This window comes from Juglans microcarpa x Juglans regia, chromosome 4D (assembly GCF_004785595.1).
Source record: "Juglans microcarpa x Juglans regia isolate MS1-56 chromosome 4D, Jm3101_v1.0, whole genome shotgun sequence".
Lineage (NCBI taxonomy): Eukaryota > Viridiplantae > Streptophyta > Magnoliopsida > Fagales > Juglandaceae > Juglans > Juglans microcarpa x Juglans regia.
In genome coordinates this window covers 4,702,550-4,723,227 of record NC_054600.1, presented here as the reverse complement: position 1 = coordinate 4,723,227, position 20,678 = coordinate 4,702,550, and the positions used below count along the sequence as shown (strand labels likewise).

Below are 20,678 nucleotides of genomic sequence, written 5' to 3'. Positions count from 1 at the left end.
TTTCCAATTTGGTGCTAATTGAGAACTTGATTGATTGAAATTTTTAGTCGGGTGGTCTCCAAAGACAAAATGGGCACTCTCATATGAGTAAGGACACACAGCAAGTTTTCTTGCAGATTTCGGATTATAAACTGATTAAATTCCAAGAACAGAAACTTAAAGATATTCTAGATATACATGTTATGCCTATGTCTCTCTAAAATTAATCCATAGAATACGAGCGGAGAATTTTGGGAGACCTAAATTGGGGAGATATATTCCTGATCACTAGGCAGAATTGCTATCTCAACTAGTTCTATGCAGTGTAATCACATCTACAGATGAGTTTGCTCAGAGAATTGTTTGTCACTTTTTGTAGTGATAGTGCATTTCTAGACTAATCATAATTTCGTGTGTTGGTCTCATACAGGTTATGATCTGCCATAACTTTTTATTCTTATAGATAATATATATTATTTGTACAAAAAAAAAAAAAAAACCTCTGCCTCAAGCTTGACCCGTCCTTAAAAACTCTCTATTCTTGATTGGAAAAATATTATTTACTATCCTTTAACTATCATCTAACCTAAACCATAATTTCAAGTTTCAACCAATCTGAAGCCTGATTTGTTCATTAAAATAAAAAACCCTAAAACCAACTTTGATATTTAAATCTTCTTTTTTAGTAAGTAATTTATAATATTTTTAGAGTAATACTAGATACAGTCACATAATATGCAAGTTTTGTACACTCATTTTAAAAGTTAATGAGACCACGGTTAAAAAGTAAATTTTTCATATTAAATTAAATGCGCTGGACTTCTACACCTTTTTGGTATATTCATATTTTCATTATGTGTTATTAAAAATTAATATTTATATAAGAGTTTTGTTATTCATCATACCTCATATTATATTTATTTTTAATTTTTTAATTTTTAATTTTTTTATTCTTTTTTAACTAATTAAGTTCTTCTACTCATTATTTGTACATCGTACATTTAGTGAGAAAAAATAAAAAATAAAAAAATTATGTATAATGTGTTGTGTGTTGATAATGAAGAAAAACTTTTCTTTATATAAACGATTATTTTAGGGAAATATAAACAAAATTTTAATCACGTTAGATTATTTCTTATAAGTCCTGACTTGGGCCCTCGCCGCTTCTCGTGTTCCCGAATCAGTCAGTCTAACCACCATCCAACAACAATGGCCACTGATTCTGAACCCTCCCTGCCCTTTAAACCCTACAGCCTCACCCAAACCCTGACCGGCCACAAGCGCGCCATCTCGTCCGTCAAATTCTCATCCAGCGGTCGCCTCCTTGCCTCCTCGTCCGCCGACAAAACCCTCCGCACCTACTGCTTATCCAACTCCGACTCCAATGCCGATCCCACCGTCTCTCCCCTCCAAGAATTCCTCGGCCACGAGCAGGGCGTCTCCGACCTCGCCTTCTCATCTGATTCGCGTTTCCTCGTCTCGGCCTCCGACGACAAGACTCTCCGGCTCTGGGATGTCCAGACGGGGTCCCTCGTCAAGACCCTCGCTGGCCACACCAACTACGTCTTTTGCGTCAACTTTAATCCACAGTCCAACATGATCGTCTCTGGCTCCTTCGACGAGACGGTCCGCGTCTGGGACGTCAAGTCCGCCAAGTGCCTCAAGGTCTTACCCGCGCACTCCGACCCCGTCACCTCCGTGGATTTCAACCGCGACGGCTCCTTGATCGTCTCCAGCAGCTATGACGGCTTGTGTCGGATTTGGGACGCTGGGACCGGCCATTGTATGAAGACCTTGATCGACGATGAGAACCCGCCGGTCTCCTTCGTCAAGTTCTCGCCCAATGGCAAGTTTCTTCTTGTTGGCACTCTGGATAACACTTTGGTAAGTCTTTCTTACTCGAGCGATGTGGGTTACCTTAAAGTTTCGGTCTTGGTTCAATGGCATTGCTGTCCTTGTGGGTTATTTGAGGTGCTAGTGATTCTTAATTCTTAGTATATGGGAGGTGTTGCTTCTACTTGTTTGTTTAAATGTCGTTGGGAACAGACAGAGGCCTATATGATTCGTGGCAAAACGGGGTTGCTGCCTCGGCCCAAATAAAATTAACTTTTTTTTAGCCTTGTTTCCTTCACTTCCTTTTCAGAACCTCTCTCTGTTTAGAATTGATCCTCAAAATCTTTCTTTTCTACGTTTCGAATGACCACCACAGTTTGCTTACATAGTTTTTATCAACAAGTTTTTCACTTTTGCCAATGATCACCACAGTTTGCGTACACAGTTTTTATCAATTAGTTTGTTTTAACTATCCGGAGAACACGACCTCAATGACATATATGGCAAATAGCATCAATTGTTGTTGTAATGAAGCCGTCCATGTAGAGGAATCTGTTAAAGACCCAACTATTGATCCAAAAGTTCTAAAACTGTTGGATCTTAATTTGGTTAAACTTTTAACCTTCAGGATCATAACATTCCACTACGTTTCCAAATCCGGTGTTCATAGCAGCCCACTCTATCGACACTGACCTGGTAGTAGCCATTTTCCTTTTGGTTGCTTCACTCATTTATCAGTATTCAATGACTTAACACTATGCCCATACAAAGTACCAAGACATTTTAATCCAGCCTATAGGTCACCCCCTCCGTGACTTGAATCAGTGACGTGATCTCTGCTCTAATACCAATTGTTAAAGACCCGACCATTGATCCAAAAATCTTAAGACTGTTGGATACTGATTTGGTTAAACCTATAACCCTCAGGATCATAACAGAATCTTTTACTCTTTGGTCACTTTTCCGATTTATCATACACACAAGTCATTGATAGGTGAAAACTGAAAAGAAAAAAACGTCTTTATGGGGAAATGAAACCTTCGAATGACTTATTTGATCACTTACTCATGGGCTTTATCTAGAATATGGCAAGAACAAAATCGAAAATCCAATATCTTTTCCTTAAATTTATTAGTAACAAGTTAATTTATATACAATAACATGGAAATTTAATTAAAGATATCATTTATATTTATTTGTTTGCTCAGTTTGAATTGGGCTAGTGAAAAAAGTGAAGTCAATCTTTTCTAGCCGGTCTCAACCATCTTTCATGATTTGGGCGTTCAAGCATACTTGTGGATGATGTAATATGGCACAATGTCAATAGAAGGCATCGCTTTAGACTGGATTGTGGGTCTTGGATGTGCCTTCCTGTGTAACTAGAGAAGTTTATTAACTTTCAGGTTGAGGACTGTTAGTCTGTGATGTTGTACTTCAAATGCTGCTTACTCCTAACTTGACAATCTATATTCGTAGAGAGTCAAAGGATTTCTGATTTGGAATCCTTTTTAGCATTAGGAAGGGATTTCCTATGCTCCCTATAAGCAAGACAACATAATCCATAATCTTTAATGTTCTTGCACATTTTGAATGATCACCACAGTTTGTGTACATTATTTTTATCAATTAGTTTGTTCTATCCATCCAGAGAACATGCCCTCAATGACTTTTGGCAGGTAGCATCCATTTCTGTTGAAATGAAGCCTCCCTGTAGAATCTTCAACTTTCTGGTCACTTTTCCTATTTAACATACACACACGTCATTGATAGGTAAAAACTTCAAAGAAAAAACACCTTTATGGGGAACTGAAACTATCAAATGACTTATTTGATCACTTACTTCATGGGTTTTATCTACAATATGGCAAGGGCTTCAAACAGAATCTTTTTTTGGAAGGGGACGAAATCACAATTATATTAAAAAATACCCTCACTTATAGTGGAGGAATACCATGGTAACAAAATTGCAAACACCTTGGGGGTCACATGTCCCAAAGGCCCCAAAACAAAGGTGCAAAAACAACATTTCAATCAAGCCTACAAAAACAAAAATTACTCCTTTCTTTTGATCCATATCTGTGGTAAGCATGTTTTAGTAATAGCCAAAAGTCCTCTGACATCCCAAGGCATTTCAACCCACTTTGAAAACTGCTGAGTAACTCCTTTGGCCCCAAGTTTGGCCAAGGAGTCAGCTAACTTATTGACTTCTTGGTAGACATGGGAGATTGACAACTCACTTCTGCAGAATAGTGTAGAGTTGATCCCATAAATCTCTCAAAGACCGGGGAACCTCTCCCTTTCCTTTCAACCATGCAACTACCGCTTTCGAGTCGGGTTCCAGCTCCAATGTTACTAAATTCCTCTCTCAGCATTTTATCAGGCCATCAAGGATGCCTTAGCTTCAGCCATGTTGTTTCTCTTCCTCATAGTATGCCAAAAAAGCAACCACAACTTGCCCTTTCGTGTTTCTCACCATCCCTACCCCTCCCATCACCGATGGGTTGCCTAAATATCAACCATCCACATTTAGCTTTACTTTGCCTTATCTGCCTTCAAGAATCTTCCCAAAAATACTCAGAAAGTCCACTGGGATTAAGTGAATAGGCAGATCCAACAATGTCATCCACACTGGGGTAAGAGATGACTCTTCCCTGCCATTGAATTCCAGTGTCCAACGAAATTTGTTATTACATTTAGATTTAGATGTTTTCATTATCCTGTCTCCTTTGGGTACCATTCCTTTTGTAGGCTCATCGGTATTGTCTATGTTGTGTTCTGCAGAGGCTTTGGAATTATTCGACTGGGAAATTTTTGAAGACCTACACTGGTCATGTGAACTCCAAATACTGCATTTCGTCTGCCTTTTCTATAACAAATGGGAAGTATATTGTTAGTGGTTCTGAAGATAATTGTCTATACTTGTGGGAGCTGCAGACCAGGAAAATAGTTCAGAAATTGGAAGGTCACACGGACACTGCTATATCCGTATCATGTCACCCCACTCAGAATATGATTGCCTCTGGTGCACTTGGCAATGACAAAACTGTGAAGATCTGGACTCAGGATAAAGATTGATTTGCCTGTTGGATCAAGTCTGCAAGTCAGATTGCATCTGTCTTGTGGCTTTATTTTTATGAGCGTGAGCCAGACCCATCATGCTGCCTGAAACACTTAATTGTAGCCTTATTCAGTCAATGTCTGCAAGAACCTAGCTTAGTTAGGATCGGATCGAATGCTATTGTCCAAACTGTTATTCAATATAACCAGGGCAGTATAATCTTGTGAAAAATGTTGTTGATAACTTGCTAGATAACTAAGCATGCGAATGCCCACAAATCACTGGAGTGCTTCTGCGAAATGAATGTCTAGGAACAAAATCCACAAGAGTAGTACCACATGTACTGACAATTTTACTTATAAAACTCATTTTGTTATTTTTGTTTTGAAATTCAAAATAAATTTAATAATTTTCAGCATATTAATAACTGACATGTGGAGATATAAGTTTTTTTCTTTTATAAGTTTTTTCAGTACAGTTGGAATTTTTCAATCCACGAAATTGGCCATATTTAACAGGATACATCAAGTAATGTTTTGTGTGCCAAACTCAGTGATATACCTGCCCTTCGTTTATATCGATTGCTTGTAATCATTCAGGATTTTGCTTTAATCTTTATGATAAGAATATTTCCAAGATAATGAATAATGGATTACGGGCTGGTTCTTGAGCTATGCAATAAATGGACATCAAAAGAAAGGTAAAGGAGCTGACGCAGGGAATGCCTTGCGATCCAAATTATGTAATGCGGAGTTCCTTTTTAGAGTTCTTGGAAAGTTCATACCGAAGTACTTAAGTACTAGAGAACTATAAGTTGGAAAGGCTAAGTTCATTTGAATAGTGAGATGAGATGATTTGTGAATAAATGTAAAATTATTAATTAAAATTAGATGAAATGTGATGGGATAAGCTGAGATGGTTTCATTTCACATTTGTATCCAAAAATTTGCAAAGAAAATCTAGTTGGATGTGTGCGCGCGCGCCTGACCAGATAGGATCATTGATGACTAATGTGATGCATATAGGATTTACTGTTGGTTAGAAAATTTGATCCATCAAGATTGAAGAAACAGGACATGGTGGCTGATTCTCAAAGTAGCAGAATCCTTAGAGAAATAAGGTTATAAGCCAAGGACCCGCACCGGAGGATTTTTGTAAATCCTAGAGAACTTAAACTCGTCAAACTTGGGCATTGGGTTCGAAAGATCAAAACCCCGAATTATGAGAAGTTTAATACAAATGAATAAACATCTTGATCGCCCTCGTTCGACCATGAAGCCAGGAATCAAGGAAGACATTTTTTTTTTTTTTTTCATTTTTTATTCTGGACTTAAATAAAACTGGAGGAGCGTTCATTGTGATGAGATATCGAGACTCAAGAATGAATCAATTAAGCCCAGAGCATCAACTACGTACGCATTTAACACGCCCAAAGCCTAACGAATTACCTTGTGATGCCCAATGTCTCTGCCAAGACATATATATATATATATATATATATATATATACGTACTTCTTATCATAATCTTTTCTATTTTTTTTCTCAAATATTTTTCACAACTTCAAAAGGAAAAATGTAGTTTTATTTAGTACTGCAATTATATATCTTCAATTGATTAATTAATAATATAGGGCATTCAACAGCTAAGGACAAATTTTCTGAACTATGCACCAGTAGTACCGTCCCCTTGTAAAATAAAACAAGGTTCACAAACTTAGAAATTAATATTATTCTATCTTGTTTATTCTTTTCGACATCTGCATACCTACAATAGTACTCCAGCACCTGGCCTGCTCCAAATCTCTCTCTCTCTCTCGTAATTGATTGTATTAATATAAAAGACATTGAAATTAGAAAAGCCATTGAAGCGTACATGCAAGTGGCACTGAAATAGGATTGTTGATGTCGTGTTTTGTGGGCCTGGACGATTCTACCTTGACAGTGCTTGGATTCTTCCCTACAATGAGGAGATGGAGACCTTGGGGCTCATGGTACCTCTGACGCTTAAGTTAGTTTCAATGTGGTAGATAAAGAGAAAGTAGTTGAAATGTATGTAGATGTTAACCTCATCGCCGGTTGCGGGAGGATTCTATTTATACCTGCCAGTCTAGTCTCCATGATGGTGGGGTGTTGCTCTATAGGAGATCGGATATTCATGCCGCCTACTCGCTGTGCTATAAGGCACTTAGGTTTGACGTGAGTGCTTCGAGCTTTGGGATGCATTGAATGCGGTATGTTTTTTTCTCCAAGTTTCTCTCATCTCATTAATGCGGCGTGCCTTCCTCTCTAAGCTTCATTTCCCTCATTAATGTGTCGTGTCTTCCTCTTTAAGTTTCTCTGTCTGTCATGTCTGCGTGGAGATATTTTTAGTCGGCGAGCACATCTGTCCGTTGGTTAGTGGGTTTCTAAGCTGTCTTCCTTGCCACACGTTTTGCTATGATTTTCTATCTACCCATCCCCTTGATCTAGGCTTTCTATGTATACACGACCCGACTCATATCCTATGTCTGGTCTAGGCTTGGGCCTGGCGTGGGTCTTACCCAGGGAATAACCCCCTTCACAAGGACAATGAGTGAGACTCACTTACAACATAGATGATGCATGAAACTCATACACTAATTTAAAACGAACATCGATCGCTACTCTCTCTTCTAAATAGATAGTTGAGAATTTATTAAGATGATGCATGTTGCTTGAATTAAAGAGGTTAGATCAATTCGATAGATTAGTCTTCGATAATTCATCTTATTAGGAAGGATAGAGGTGTAAGTCAGTCTAATTCCCTCCTTTCCTGTAGGCAAAGTATGAGATATATAATTTGGTGCATGGAGAAAGGTTGTTGAAACTTGTGGCCCCCAAAATCTTCAAAATTGATTTTGCACACGTTATAATCTTTTAATATTTTGAAGCTCATTAAGAAATAGTATTTGGCCCCTCAGGCTCCTCAACTCACGTACTGAGACTTCTTTTGAGAAAGTATATTATATATTATATATATATATTGCTAACCTATAACATGAAGAGTTTGATTAACAAGATTATTTTGTTCAATCATTTTTTTTTTCCAATAAAAGTGGTAGCTTTAGGATTAACATTGAGTACTTTAAATGGAGAATCATTTATTTTTGCTTCCTTATGAGAAATAATAATTTTCTTTAAAGGAGGGTGGCTAGATTTAACCATTGTTTTCTTTTTTCATTGACAAAATTGATTTTAACAATATTTAAACTATGTTTAGAAACATAATAATTTTCAAAGAAATTAAATAAAAGTATATGCTTCTGTAGGGCATTCATTTTTTTTTCCATTTCTTTTTAACACATAATTTTTCATAATCAGAAAAAGTAGCATGATAAAATTTTCTCTTATTACTATTTTAAGCAGAACTGTATTCATTATATAAAGCAATTAAATCAATTTCAAAAGCTCTATTAATCATAGTAAGCTAGTTGTGATGAATAGGAGCAAAAGATTTTTCTTACCAAAAGATTTTTTCTTGTAAAAATTATAAAATTTTTTGTTAAAATCATTGATCTTTGACTGTAATAATTTACCAGTCAATTGTTCAGCAATCTTTTTATATTTGATTTCCTATTGAAGGAAAGTCAAATGTTTTGTTTTAGTAGAGATCATTAAAGATTTCAAACTTTTATCAATATTAATATCAAATTTTGAAACAAATTTAAACTTTACTTTCTGACCAAAAGGATTAGTAGTAATACCATCATTTTTCGAAAGAATAAGTATAAAGAAGAAATAAAAGGAATTTTAAAAACTTTATTAGCTGAGCTCATTATTGATCTTCATCTGAGATCCATTAGTCGATAATAGTTTTTCAGTAGATTTTTCATAATATTTACTAGGTAATTCATTCCTAGATACAATTAATATCTGATCCAGAATCAATCATAACAATCACAGTAAATTCATATTCATGACAAACAATGATAGTAACTTTAAAAAATCACTTGGAAGGAATAATATGATGGATCAAGCAAATTTGATTGTTGTCAGAAGGAAAATTTTTTTCCTCCTTTTACTTGAATCCGAATAATTTATTTGCTTATTATTATCAGAAGGAATGTGTTTATCAAACTGTTTATCAATTTTTAAACACAATAATTCTTGCTTAAAAGAATCATTTTTAGATTTGAGATTGTTAATTCCAGTTTTAAGTTCAATTTTTTTTTTAAACAAAAATAACTTCACGTTGTAAATTAATAGTAGAAAGTTTTTTGGCCTTTTTTTCTTTTCAAATCTTCCTAAAGTTTCTTGAAAAATAATTTTTGATTTAGGAGTTTCAGGTTCTTGGCAAACCATCGTCTTCTTGAGCTTATGAAGATATTCTTCTTTGAGTTCAGAATTAGTAGTTTGAACAGTCAAGGTTAATAAAACTTTTTCTTGTTCTTCAGCTTTGGTTAAACATTGATTGCTTTACCCAAAGGTTTGCAACAAGAATCATTACAACCAAACATAATATTGGGAGAATTACATAATTCAGTTTTTAAGTGATACTCAGAATCACTTAAACTGAATTCATTAATGTCGGATGATGCGTATGATTTTGTTTCTAAGAGTCGAAACAGATCTTCTTGATCATTATCATTAATATTTAACTGACTAAGCTTGTTTTTAAACTTATTGGACCTTTTGATACATTTATTAGCAAAATGTCCAGACTTGCCACAATTAAAACATTTTTCTTTTGAAGGATTTTGAAAACTTTTTTTCTTACCAAAATATTTGTTCTTGTAAAAATTATAAGTTTTTTTTTTTTAATTTTATAAAAATCATCACGGTTACTACTTTTCTTGGCGTGAGGTTTAACAAATTTATCAGAGTATTTATGCTTTTGTCTAGAAGGAGAAATAGAAGGAAGGCCAAATTGTTCACAGAAATTTCTCATTTCTTATTTGGTTTTCTTACTATTCTTCATTTTTTGACGAAACAATTTTTGATCATTACACATACTAATACCAAGCTTCTTAATTGTGTTGATACTATCATTATAAGTATAATTATCATAATTAAGGAGTTCCGAGATATCAGTAAGTTTATCCTTAGCTTTATGAGCAAATAAATGAGGTAATCTATCAATAAATTTTTCTTTCCAGTAAGGCTTATGACTATCGTTTCTAAGCATAACTCTAGAAATACGAACATCTTGAAACCATCTATATTAATACATTTGATGGCATCTTAAATTATTTAAATAATCGCTAATACGATTAGTAATTTTAGAGGGAGTTCCAACAAAATGTTTAATAATAGTATAAATCAAAATATTATCACCATCAGAAATGCCCCTTCTTATGGTTGTGTAAAAAATAGGTAAATCTTCATCATTATAGAGACTTATCTCACTAATATCGAAGCACACCAGAAAATCCAAACTACACTCAAACCCTTTACCTTGGACTGGAATTTATACTAAACCATTCGAAATGTAGTTAAGCATAATGATGAAGGTTTACCTATTTTTGACACAACCATAGGAAGGGGCATCCCTGATGGTGTTAACTTAGAAATAGATAATACTATGGATAATATCTCTTTCTTGATAGTAGTATAGTTAAGCTGTGTAGTATTCTAGACTCTAGAATGGAAGAGAACAATTTGTTCAGATGAGTTTGGTGAAACAATTTATTTTAGAATGCCACTATAACCAATGTCAGAGGCATTTGTTTCAACAATTTTAAAGTAACCAGAAGTAGGAATTCCAATGAATGATAGAGTTTTATCATGTGCTTTGACTTGTTTAACAAGAGTAGAATGAATTTCAATTCAAGGTGGAGGGTTTGAGTGTAGTCTCTCAAAGAGTTGACGACATTGTTTCCTCATGTCCTTGTAAAATTCTGAAACATAGTTGAGAGAACCAAGAAATCTTTGCAACTGGGTTTTATCAAGAATAACATTAGGAAATTTGTCTAAAATTCAATAGTATGTCTAATAGGTAGAATTTTACTTTCAAAAATATCATAACCAAGGAATCTAATCTTAGTTTTGAACAATTTGATCTTCTTAGTAGAGACAACAAGACCATTTTGCCTAATGTTACCTAGAAAAGCCCAATGTTTATCAATAGATTTTGAGTAAATAAGGACATCATCAATGTAAACAATAGTGAAATGGGTGAATGAATTGAAAATATTATTCATAATGTTTTGGAATTCACTAGAGACATTTTTGAGTCTAAAAGACATTACATTCCACTCATAATGTTCAAATAGGGTAGTAAAGACAGTCTTATATCTATCTGAATCACTGATCTGGATTTGCCACAATTTTGATTTCAGGTCAAATTTGGAGAACACTACTGCGTTACTAAACCTATGTATCAAATCATTTTTATTGGGATAGGATACCTAATCCACTCTAAGAATTTGTTTAGTGGTTTATAATTAATAACTAGACGAGGTGTCTTTCTCTCAATTTTTACATTTTTCTTGGACATAAAATGCAACACAAGACCAATGAGACTTACTATGCTTAATAATATTCTTAGCAATCAAATCCCATATTTCAGTTTTGCAAAATTCTATAGTCTCACTATTAATTTGAATAGGTCGAACTTTGGTGGAAATATTTTTCTCAGAAAAATCTTTAATATAATGTAAAGTAACATGCTTCTTTATATGCCAAAAAACATTTGAAATATTAGAACAAATATTATCAATAAGTTTTTTGTTAAAATTACTGATCTTTGACTATAATAATTTACTAAACAATTGTTCAGCAATCTTTTTATTTTCCTCTAGTCACAAAGCAGGACTAGATAATTGGTATTAATAAAAAATAAAAGCAAGGACCAGATACTGAAGGTAAATAAAAATAGCCATAGATGAAAAATAAAAGAAAGTACTCAGTAAGGAAAACAATAACGTTTATTCAAAGTGAAACAACTTACATATATATAGCTGGTGTCAACCCAATCTGATATAAGATACACAAGATCATCAAATTGTTGTAGAAAACTGATGCATGTTGAACCTCATTTCCAACAAGTGCTAGCAGCCATATATACAACAAGAAAATGCTATTTGTACTTAAGAAAAACTTATAAAAAACTTACTTCTCTAAATATCAGTTATTGATATGCTGAAAATTATGAAATTTAAAATTTAAAATTTGAATTTGAAAACAAAACTGATAAAATGAGTCTTGTAAATAAAAATATAAGTAAAAATTATAAGTATATGTAGCACTACTGATACAATAATATGCCATACATATCCAGACTTAGATCTCAAGACATGGGTTTCATTCCCCAGCTTATTTGTTGCAACAAAAAACTGATGCAATAACTTACACATGCATGAGTGGTGTGCACTCAACAATAACTACAAGATGCCCTAAAAAAGGGAGGGTACAGTGCTGTGGATCGGACTCCAAATGAGGCAAAAATAGTCACCCAAAAAGTAATTTGCCATGAGAACAGTATTTGTATTTTCTTAATTTATTGGATTCTCCAGGTTTGCCAGATTCGCCAGGTTTAGTGCTCTAATCGTGGGGATTAATAAGACTATTAATTTGCCAATTATGCATAACCAGAGATCATATACATATATATGGATCTGACCTACACTGTCCAATGGGATCATTGTCCTCACTTCCCATGTGTACTCGGTCAATATTGGAACCAGCCAGGAAACATTTTCCCATGCACACGCATATAATATATATATATATATATATATATATATATATATTTATATTTATATATATGGGCTGCACATGCGATAATTGAACCTAAATATAATTTAATATAGAGCCAATCAGTACAGTCGGAAATTTTGTTTTTATTGCCTGGCGTACTAAATTTTCCTGGATTCCCACCATGCGTTCGCTTGATTACGATGAAAATAATACTATCCTGTACACTACGAACGTCCACATTGATGATCAACATGCATATTTAACAAAAACTCTCTCTCTCTCTCTCTCTCTCTCTATATATATATATATATATATATATATATACATGTGATTCGTTAGATATACTTTACGATAAAAGTAATTTTATAATCTAACGTATCACATGAAGCGCAACTATGTCAATTTGTATATTTATTTTTTATGTAATTCTTTCGTGATTAAAATATTTTTAATTTCCATATTCTTAGTATCAGCTTACTGTAGTAATCGATGGTATATTTTGGATTTACTTCTTTATAAATAAAATGAATGGATCTTGATCGATTCTTTGGAGATAGGTTAATGCACCGTTACGTCCACGTTTAAATTTTGATTTTCTGTCTCCTTTTTTTTTTCCCTGCATTGTAAGAAAAAACAATAATAAAAAGTATTTCTCTATTGGGATAGGCCGATACAACGTCCTGTTCAGGAATAACATCGGATTAATGACAGCAAGTTTTTCTGTTTGCAGAGATATATTTCGCTGTCATTCCTATGAATTAGGTTGACCATGAAATTAATTAAGATCATGTGATGGATTACACCAACATAAAAATATAGTCCAGAGATCATGGCCGAGGACAATGCTGGCCTGCATGATTCAGCCGAAACCCAGAAAACTGCATGCCATTATAAAAAGCTCCAAAGCTCCTCAATGTCAACAAATTAACAAGCCAACTTGTGCATTCATTAATGGTACTGGTTAGTGGTTGCCGGCCATAATGCAGTCTGGATCATCAATATTTTCACGAGGCACCAGCTTTTGAGATCGCAGCTTAATTAGAACTCATGATCTTCCTATACCTAATTCAGTGGACTACTTTCTCTAAACCTCGCAATAATTAACTATAAAGCAACTTGACCAAAAAGAAAATTCATATTTTTTATTTCCAAGCAACTAATTTGTATTTTTTTTTTTCATTTTCTTTAGCTGCCAGCGGCTTACGTCTTTATCATCTTCTGTTGACAAAAGGATTCCCAAACGGTTGGATTACCAATTATATATAAAAACAACTTAACTAATTAAACTTCTTTTAGTTGGGTGGGGTATGGAAAAAATCCTCTTAAACTCGAACAAGAACTCGAAATTGTCAAGTAGATCAAGAGAGAAAGCAAAATTAATTGAGCCCTAGCTACAACATTAATTAGTTGTTGTCCATGTAAATATTTCTCACAGATATTAAATGAGCAATATATTAAAAAAAAAAAAAAATTTTGCGGCCTACTTCATATGTCTATTGCATGAGCAGTACTGCTAGAGCCACCGAGAGTGGCTTCTGACACTGTCGAGAAGGTTATTTTATTTTTTTTCTTTCATTTTTTTCATGTATTTTTTAATCTCTTTAAAATTTTAAAAATAAAAATAAAAATTCACAACATCATTAAAAAAATATTTACTTAATCATTAAGTTAAAAAAAAAAAAGATATCCGTAGAAATGCTCGGACCCAAAATGGGGGCCCCAAGCATCTCTCATGTCTATTATACATTCAAATTAGAACTTGCATGAGAAGACAGCTTGATCCAAGGTTGTACCCAATTGTTAGTCTGGAGTCCGACCTCTCGATCGTATTAAAATCTTAATGTAAAACAAATCTCACTAATTGCTTATGCGAGATTAGTACAGAGAGCAACTGATTTTGATGCCACAACAACTTGGGAGCCCCAATTTAACGTAGGTTAAGGAACATGTTGTTTGTCGTTATATGCGACAGATATTAACCTATTAAAGAACTGTTTAATTTATCCATATTTCATCATTTCGAGAAGGCATCATCCCTCCAACTTTAAAGATCCTACAAAAGAATTTCTAAACCAGACTTTAAAAACATGCAATATATAGAAGCGATCGAAGATATATATATATATATATATATATATATATATATATAAAGGATCATACACTATACGTACAGCTATATATATATATACTAATTTATTAATTACTAACTAAATATAGCAAGTAGCTAGCCAGCTTACAATATATATTTATGCACGTAAGTTATGGAGATCAGCATCATTAAATTTGAAACGGCCTCCATATTTTCGTGTGTGACGGGTTGCTCTGAATTATCTTCTTCATCCCATGATACCGTACTTTGAATTCATGAGAGTTAGACCATAAACAGTAGTAAGAATAAAGGCAACGACTTAGGAAAGGGAGGAAATATATATATACGATTATTATATTGCATGCATGCACTTAATTATATATAATTATTTATTCCCCAGAAAAACATGAACAAAAATAAACCATGCATGTGATCAATATCACCCTGAAAGCATAAATAAACATATATAAACCATATGCGTGCGAATTTGAGTGTTAGATTTGCCTTCGATCCGCTAAAAATTCTGACAAAGTACTAGTACTTTTGCAGTGCAAAGCAACCGAAATTCTGACCCCAATCCGGCCAGCATAATATATCCTTAGATAATAATCATGTACGTACTTCAAGTTATATTAACTTTGTTTGAATAGGACTCTACATATATATATTGATCACTTGCTTCTATAAATTACAAAGGATTTACTTGCCCTCAATCGAGCAAAAAAATGGACTAGTTTTAATATATATAGGATCATTAAACTTGGTGTATTGCATTATAATTAACATGAGTATTAATTCTCAGATGAGCTTTTTCTGTACTGCATGCGTTTCTAATTTTCCTACGCAATATTAATGGTGGTTCAGACCATAGCCGCGGTTATTTACAGTACCACAGATTAAAAAAAAGAGAGGAGTTTGCTTATAATGCCAACCCTACCTTGATTAACAAGGTCAAGAAAACAGCAACGCCAGAAGGCATACGTACGGCCAGTAATATTGAGCTGTGAACTTCAGAGGATCGAGAAAACATATCAGCAAACTTTGTGTTTTTGCACACGTAATAATTAGAAGATCAGGATTCATGTTTTTGAATTCAGAACGTCTAAATAATTGAGTTCTTTCGGCCTCCACTTGTGGGGAAATATTCAGTATTTTTTTGTTCTTTCTAATTTCGGCATCCACTATATATCTCTTCGTAGATCAAGTTGCCATTTTTATTAGTCATGTCTATGATTCCACCTCACTCTGAGAGAGAGAGAGAGAGAGAGAGAGAGAGCCAGCCTTAGTTTGAATGAACAAGGATGTCGTGCACATGGGTCAAAGTACAACATCTACCAGTATAAAAGGTGAAGGAGATGGAGAACGTTATCATGGGCCACTTGGAAAACTACAACTCTTAGCGGTAGCCTTTCCAGAAGAAAGGTAAGCAGAAGCTTCAATATCTCCTCTTCTATTCATAAAGGCCTCCATTTTCTTAATTTTCTTCACTATTTCTCTGCAAAAATCATGAAAGTTTTTTATTTATTTTTATTGACAAGGGTTCTCTTTTTCTTTCTTTCTGTGCCTAATCAAGATATTTGGAATCTGAAACCCTTTTTACTTTTGCTCATTCAAAGATTAGTGCCTTCATATCTAAGATTCTCGCGCCTATCCTACTCTTTCGAGGATCAACCTTTCCACATCTTGAGCAAATAAAGGAGTCGCATTAATGGAACTCTCATCCGGGAAATGGCTTTCCGAATTGGTGAGATTGTCATATATATGAATCTATATCAGAAGAATGATAGCACTATCAACTTCGAATTTCCCATGGCTTTGTTATCTTTGAAAATTTCCCAATTAATCGTTTTTGGGGTGTCTCACTTCTATAGGAAATGGATGATTACGAGTACATCCACCAATGCCACATGAACAGTACTCTTGATGATGAATTTACCACGAACGACATCGCCACTGCAATGCAACAGAACTTTCAGCAATCTCTCTCTTCAGAAAGCTATTCTTCTTACCCTGCCTTCAGTACCAAAAACACCAATATCACCACCACAACCACCACCCTTAGTAATTCTTCCATTGAAACGTCTCGGAACGTCAGCTTTCAGAGGCCAGCCAAACAAACAAAGATTGACAGTACTTGGAACGTCTCTGGCATCACACAGCATGAATCACCAAAACCTTCTTCCTCCCCCCATATTCTTTCATTTGGGAATCCGAATTCGCTTCCAGACAACCGGCCTAAGCAGTTCTGTAGCAATCTTGATTCTTCTTTGAAGCCGAAGCATGAGGTTGTGTCTCCAGTAAATATACACGTACCTATGATTTCCAGGGGTTCCATAGAGAACCAAAACCATGCTCCAAAAGCCAGGCAGGGTACTAAGGGGGCCAGCTCAGTGACTAGATCAACACATTCAAACGCTCAAGATCACATAATGGCAGAGAGAAAGCGTAGAGAAAAGCTCAGCCTACGGTTCATAGCTCTTTCAGCCATTGTTCCTGGGCTTAAGAAGGTATATATATGTTTCTCTTCCATTAAATAACTCATTTTAGCTTCAAGGTAATTAAGATTTTTTTTTTGAAGTGTATGCTTTTTAACTAACACTGCATTAATACCTTTTACTTATATAGATGGACAAAGCTTCAGTCCTTGGAGATGCTATCAAGTACGTTAAAGAGCTTCAAGAACGTGTAAACTTGCTTGAGGAACAGACCAAGAAGAGGACTGTGGAATCAGTTGTTTTTGTGAAGAAGTCTCAGCTTTCTGCGAATGATGACACCTCTTCATGTGACGAGAACTTTGAAGGTCGCTCTGACGAAGCACTCCCAGAAATAGAAGCAAGAATTTCAGACAAGGATGTACTCATCCGAATTCACTGCGAGAAAAACAGAGGAGTTGTTGTGAAAATACTAGGCGAAATAGAGAACCTTCATCTATCTGTTGTCAATAGCAGTGTCTTGCCATTTGGGAATTCCACACTTGACATAACCGTAATTGCTCAGGTAATTTCAGGTTCTAATCTCCATCTTTTCATTATAGGGTCAAAATATACAAGCATTTTTTTATGCTGTTACAACTTTTTCATTTCTTCAGGGATTTTTTTAAATAAAAAAAACGTACTCTTATTTGCAAAGCTAAACTGAAAAGACTTGGTGAAAGCCCAGCACATTAGTCTAATCCAGATTCTTTTGCAGATGGACAATGAATTCGACTTGACCGCAAAGGACTTGGTGAAAACCCTACGTGTGGCTTTATAAATTAGATGTAAATTCAACATGGTAGACCAAAAGCAGCTCGTGCACTAAAGACTTCTTTCTTCTTTCTTTTTTTTGATAGCAGAAGACTTCTTTCTTTTAACATCAAGATCTTTGCAAAAATAATCCACGTTCTATCTCTCAAGAGAAATCAGGCCATGTGGACCTCTCCTTTATTTATTTTTCATTCTTTTTGGGACCATTTGCCATTACCAAAGCTTATAGCTTCTCGTGAGGGTTCTAATTTTCCGGATGGTTCTTTCTTGTTCTTGGTTGACTCATTGACCACGTTGAATCATCCGCTCTCTGTAAACAGAAACCTCAAGGCTATAGTTTATCATAACCGGGAATATTTCGAGGTTTGAGCCTTCATTAGGCTTATATTCCTAATCAAATCTCTTTGATCTTCCCTTTTTGTTTTCCTGGCATGGTACTTTTAGAGAAGGCAGAATTGTAGCCTGTGTTCTTTTACTGCAGAGAAAAGCAGGAAGTCTCTTAGGAGTTAGATCCAGTTTTTTGTAGGGGGAATGTCTCCAGGGCGTTTATATTAAATGTTCCCTCTGTAAAATGTACTTCTATAACTGTATTTTTCAGCTGGATTTTTTCAAGTCAATGTAAGCTCTGATCACCAAATTACATAATACATAACTTGTTGATACATCTCTGCAAGTATACCTATCTTAAATGTTAAGGCTCATGCTAGCTCTTGAGGAACGGTACAAAATTTCACATGCAACGTCTATTCTTTTGAATGATTTAGACTAGATATATAGCTGATCAGCCTTTTGAAGTATATCTGTGCCGATATTGCATGTTGTTATTTACAATTCGAACAGGCATTGATTATTGAGGGCCAGCTGATTGTTCTAACTTTAGAAGTATTCTATTCACGAGTCGAGGCCATCATTGGATTGATAAAGCAAAAGCGGTCATCGAGAAGGAAAGTGGAGGGCTCTAATTAAGATTATATTATTCTTGAAGGAATACAAACCATCAATACGGGGACATCGTTGTTGAATGAGAAACCTGACCCCATCATTTTATGCATGATCATAAGTTCTCTGCCTAGTTGCCACAAAGTGTATAGAAATGTTTGTAGGGTCGACGTACAACTTGGACCTAGCGAAAAGCACTTTAAGCCTTCGCGCAAGCAAGCACACAGCTTGAACTAATGTTGACCTCGCCCCTGTGATGCATCAGGCAGGCTTCATAAACATCTAAATTACCTCGTAATTAATTTACCTTATGAATTAAAACCAAGTTGTTTTCCTTAAGAAGCTACCGAACCTCAATACAAAACAGGAGGCTTTTGAGGGCATGGGGCATCTTGAGGATTGCTTATCTACTATATATAAATTAATTCATGGGTGCTGGTACTGCTTGCTGCTTTGTATTGCTGGTTTCCAGGTTTGTGCTGCTTGGTTGATGCCAGACATGTGGTGCTGTCGAATTTGCTGCTGTACTCATGAGTGGCTGTGTCACCTGCTGGGAGGGTTAAATATTTGCTGTTATCTGTAGTCCGAAGTGGTGATGGTTTTGATGAAACTACAAGATGGAATTGGACCCAAGATGCCTACGGTTCCTCCTGATAAGGATAAAGTAGTAAAATGAGAAATGTAATTCTGTTAGATGCCATGTGCTGTCAATACATTCTTTTATTCATTTTATTACAATTTGTAATCTATAAATAGCGATACACATTTATAAACAATTGATTGATTATCGAATACAATTATGTTATACACAACTTTTACATTCTGTTTCTCGCATCTTCTTCCAAGCCTTTCCTCTGCATTCCCTTCTTTGCGTAACTATCAACATGGTACCAGAGCCATGACAGAGACACCTCCAAACACTGAAACCATTGATTCAAATATGCTTTCCAATCTTGAGACTAACCCTCACAATCCTGCTAGTCCCAATTACATCCAGCCTGGTGAAGGAGCTTCTTTCCCACTGGTTCTAGATTTACTCACCACTGAAAACTATGTGACTTGGGCAAGAGTCATGCGTCGAGCTCTTAATATAAAAAACAAACTCGGATTTATTGATAGCATAATTCTCAAACCTTCCAATTCTGCAGATCCTTTGTATGCTCCTTGGGAACGCTGTAATGATATGGTGATTGCTTGGATACAACACTTAGTTAGCCTTGAACATCGATCGGGTATTGTGCGTGTAGAAACTGCTGCTAGTGTGTGGAATGATCTTTGTGAACGATTCTCAATTCAAAATGCTCCAAGAATATTTCACCAAATCTTGAAATTCTCAATTCATCTCACCAAATCTATCTCCTCACTCACACAAGATGATGATTCGATAAGTCAGTATTATAATAAAAGTAAGAGTTTTTGGGATGAACTTGAAATATATGAGCCTATGCCATCATGTACGTGTGGAGCAGTGAAGACATTAACGGATTATACTCATAGACGCAAGGTCATGCAGTTCCTCATGGGACTAAATGATTCTTATGATTCAATGCGAGCTCAGATTCTACTTAATGATCCCCTCCCTACTTTAAATTGTGTTCTATCTCTTGTTCAACAAGAGGAGAGGCACAGACAACTCCACTCCTCACCAGCACCTATTGGAATGGGGACCTGACTATCGCAATCCATCTTCTTCTCACATAGATTGATTATTTTGTTCTCATTGCAACATCTCGGGACATTCGTTGCAGCAATGTTTCAAAGCAAATCCAAATTTACCTGTGTGTTCTCACTGCTGTATACCAGGGCACACCAAAGAGAAGTGTTACAAACTCAATAGATTTCCTCCCGGGCACAAAAATAATGCCAAATATAAATCAC

The 20,678-nt window shown here is 35.2% G+C and overlaps 3 protein-coding genes across 4 annotated transcripts; all 3 read left to right on the top strand.

Annotated features, from left to right (window-relative positions):
• Positions 1-1,109: 1,109 nt before the first annotated feature.
• Positions 1,110-5,144, top strand: LOC121260591 (COMPASS-like H3K4 histone methylase component WDR5A). Its single transcript, XM_041162532.1, has 2 exons — positions 1,110-1,863; positions 4,594-5,144. The coding sequence occupies exons 1-2, from the start codon at positions 1,189-1,191 to the stop codon at positions 4,885-4,887; spliced, it is 969 nt and encodes a 322-aa protein (XP_041018466.1). The 5' UTR covers positions 1,110-1,188; the 3' UTR covers positions 4,888-5,144.
• A 10,621-nt stretch (positions 5,145-15,765) lies between these two features.
• Positions 15,766-18,513, top strand: LOC121259132 (transcription factor bHLH18-like). 2 transcript variants are annotated; one of them, XM_041160630.1, is made up of 6 exons: positions 15,766-16,038; positions 16,233-16,360; positions 16,488-17,123; positions 17,242-17,613; positions 17,806-17,914; positions 17,950-18,513. In XM_041160630.1, the coding sequence occupies exons 2-5, from the start codon at positions 16,325-16,327 to the stop codon at positions 17,866-17,868; spliced, it is 1,107 nt and encodes a 368-aa protein (XP_041016564.1). In that variant the 5' UTR covers positions 15,766-16,038; positions 16,233-16,324; the 3' UTR covers positions 17,869-17,914; positions 17,950-18,513. The 2 variants fall into 2 exon arrangements, with proteins under 2 accessions (XP_041016564.1, XP_041016565.1); XM_041160631.1 differs by lacking the exon at positions 15,766-16,038 and having other exon boundaries at positions 16,047-16,360.
• A 1,185-nt stretch (positions 18,514-19,698) lies between these two features.
• On the top strand, positions 19,699-20,472 carry LOC121259625. The gene has a single exon (XM_041161262.1). It carries the CDS (start codon positions 19,699-19,701, stop codon positions 20,470-20,472), a length of 774 nt encoding a protein of 257 aa, XP_041017196.1.
• Positions 20,473-20,678: the final 206 nt, after the last annotated feature.

Bases quoted from the DNA above. Each gene is read 5' to 3' on its own strand.
- LOC121260591 (XM_041162532.1), top strand. From the start codon at position 1,189: ATGGCCACTGATTCTGAACCCTCCCTGCCCTTTAAACCCTACAGCCTC. The intron at 1,864-4,593 runs GTAAGTCTTTCT...TGTGTTCTGCAG, and splicing joins GCACTCTGGATAACACTTTG to AGGCTTTGGAATTATTCGAC.
- LOC121259132 (XM_041160630.1), top strand. From the start codon at position 16,325: ATGGAACTCTCATCCGGGAAATGGCTTTCCGAATTG. The intron at 16,361-16,487 runs GTGAGATTGTCA...TCACTTCTATAG, and splicing joins GGAAATGGCTTTCCGAATTG to GAAATGGATGATTACGAGTA. The intron at 17,124-17,241 runs GTATATATATGT...TTACTTATATAG, and splicing joins TTGTTCCTGGGCTTAAGAAG to ATGGACAAAGCTTCAGTCCT.
- LOC121259625 (XM_041161262.1), top strand. From the start codon at position 19,699: ATGACAGAGACACCTCCAAACACTGAAACCATTGATTCAAATATGCTT.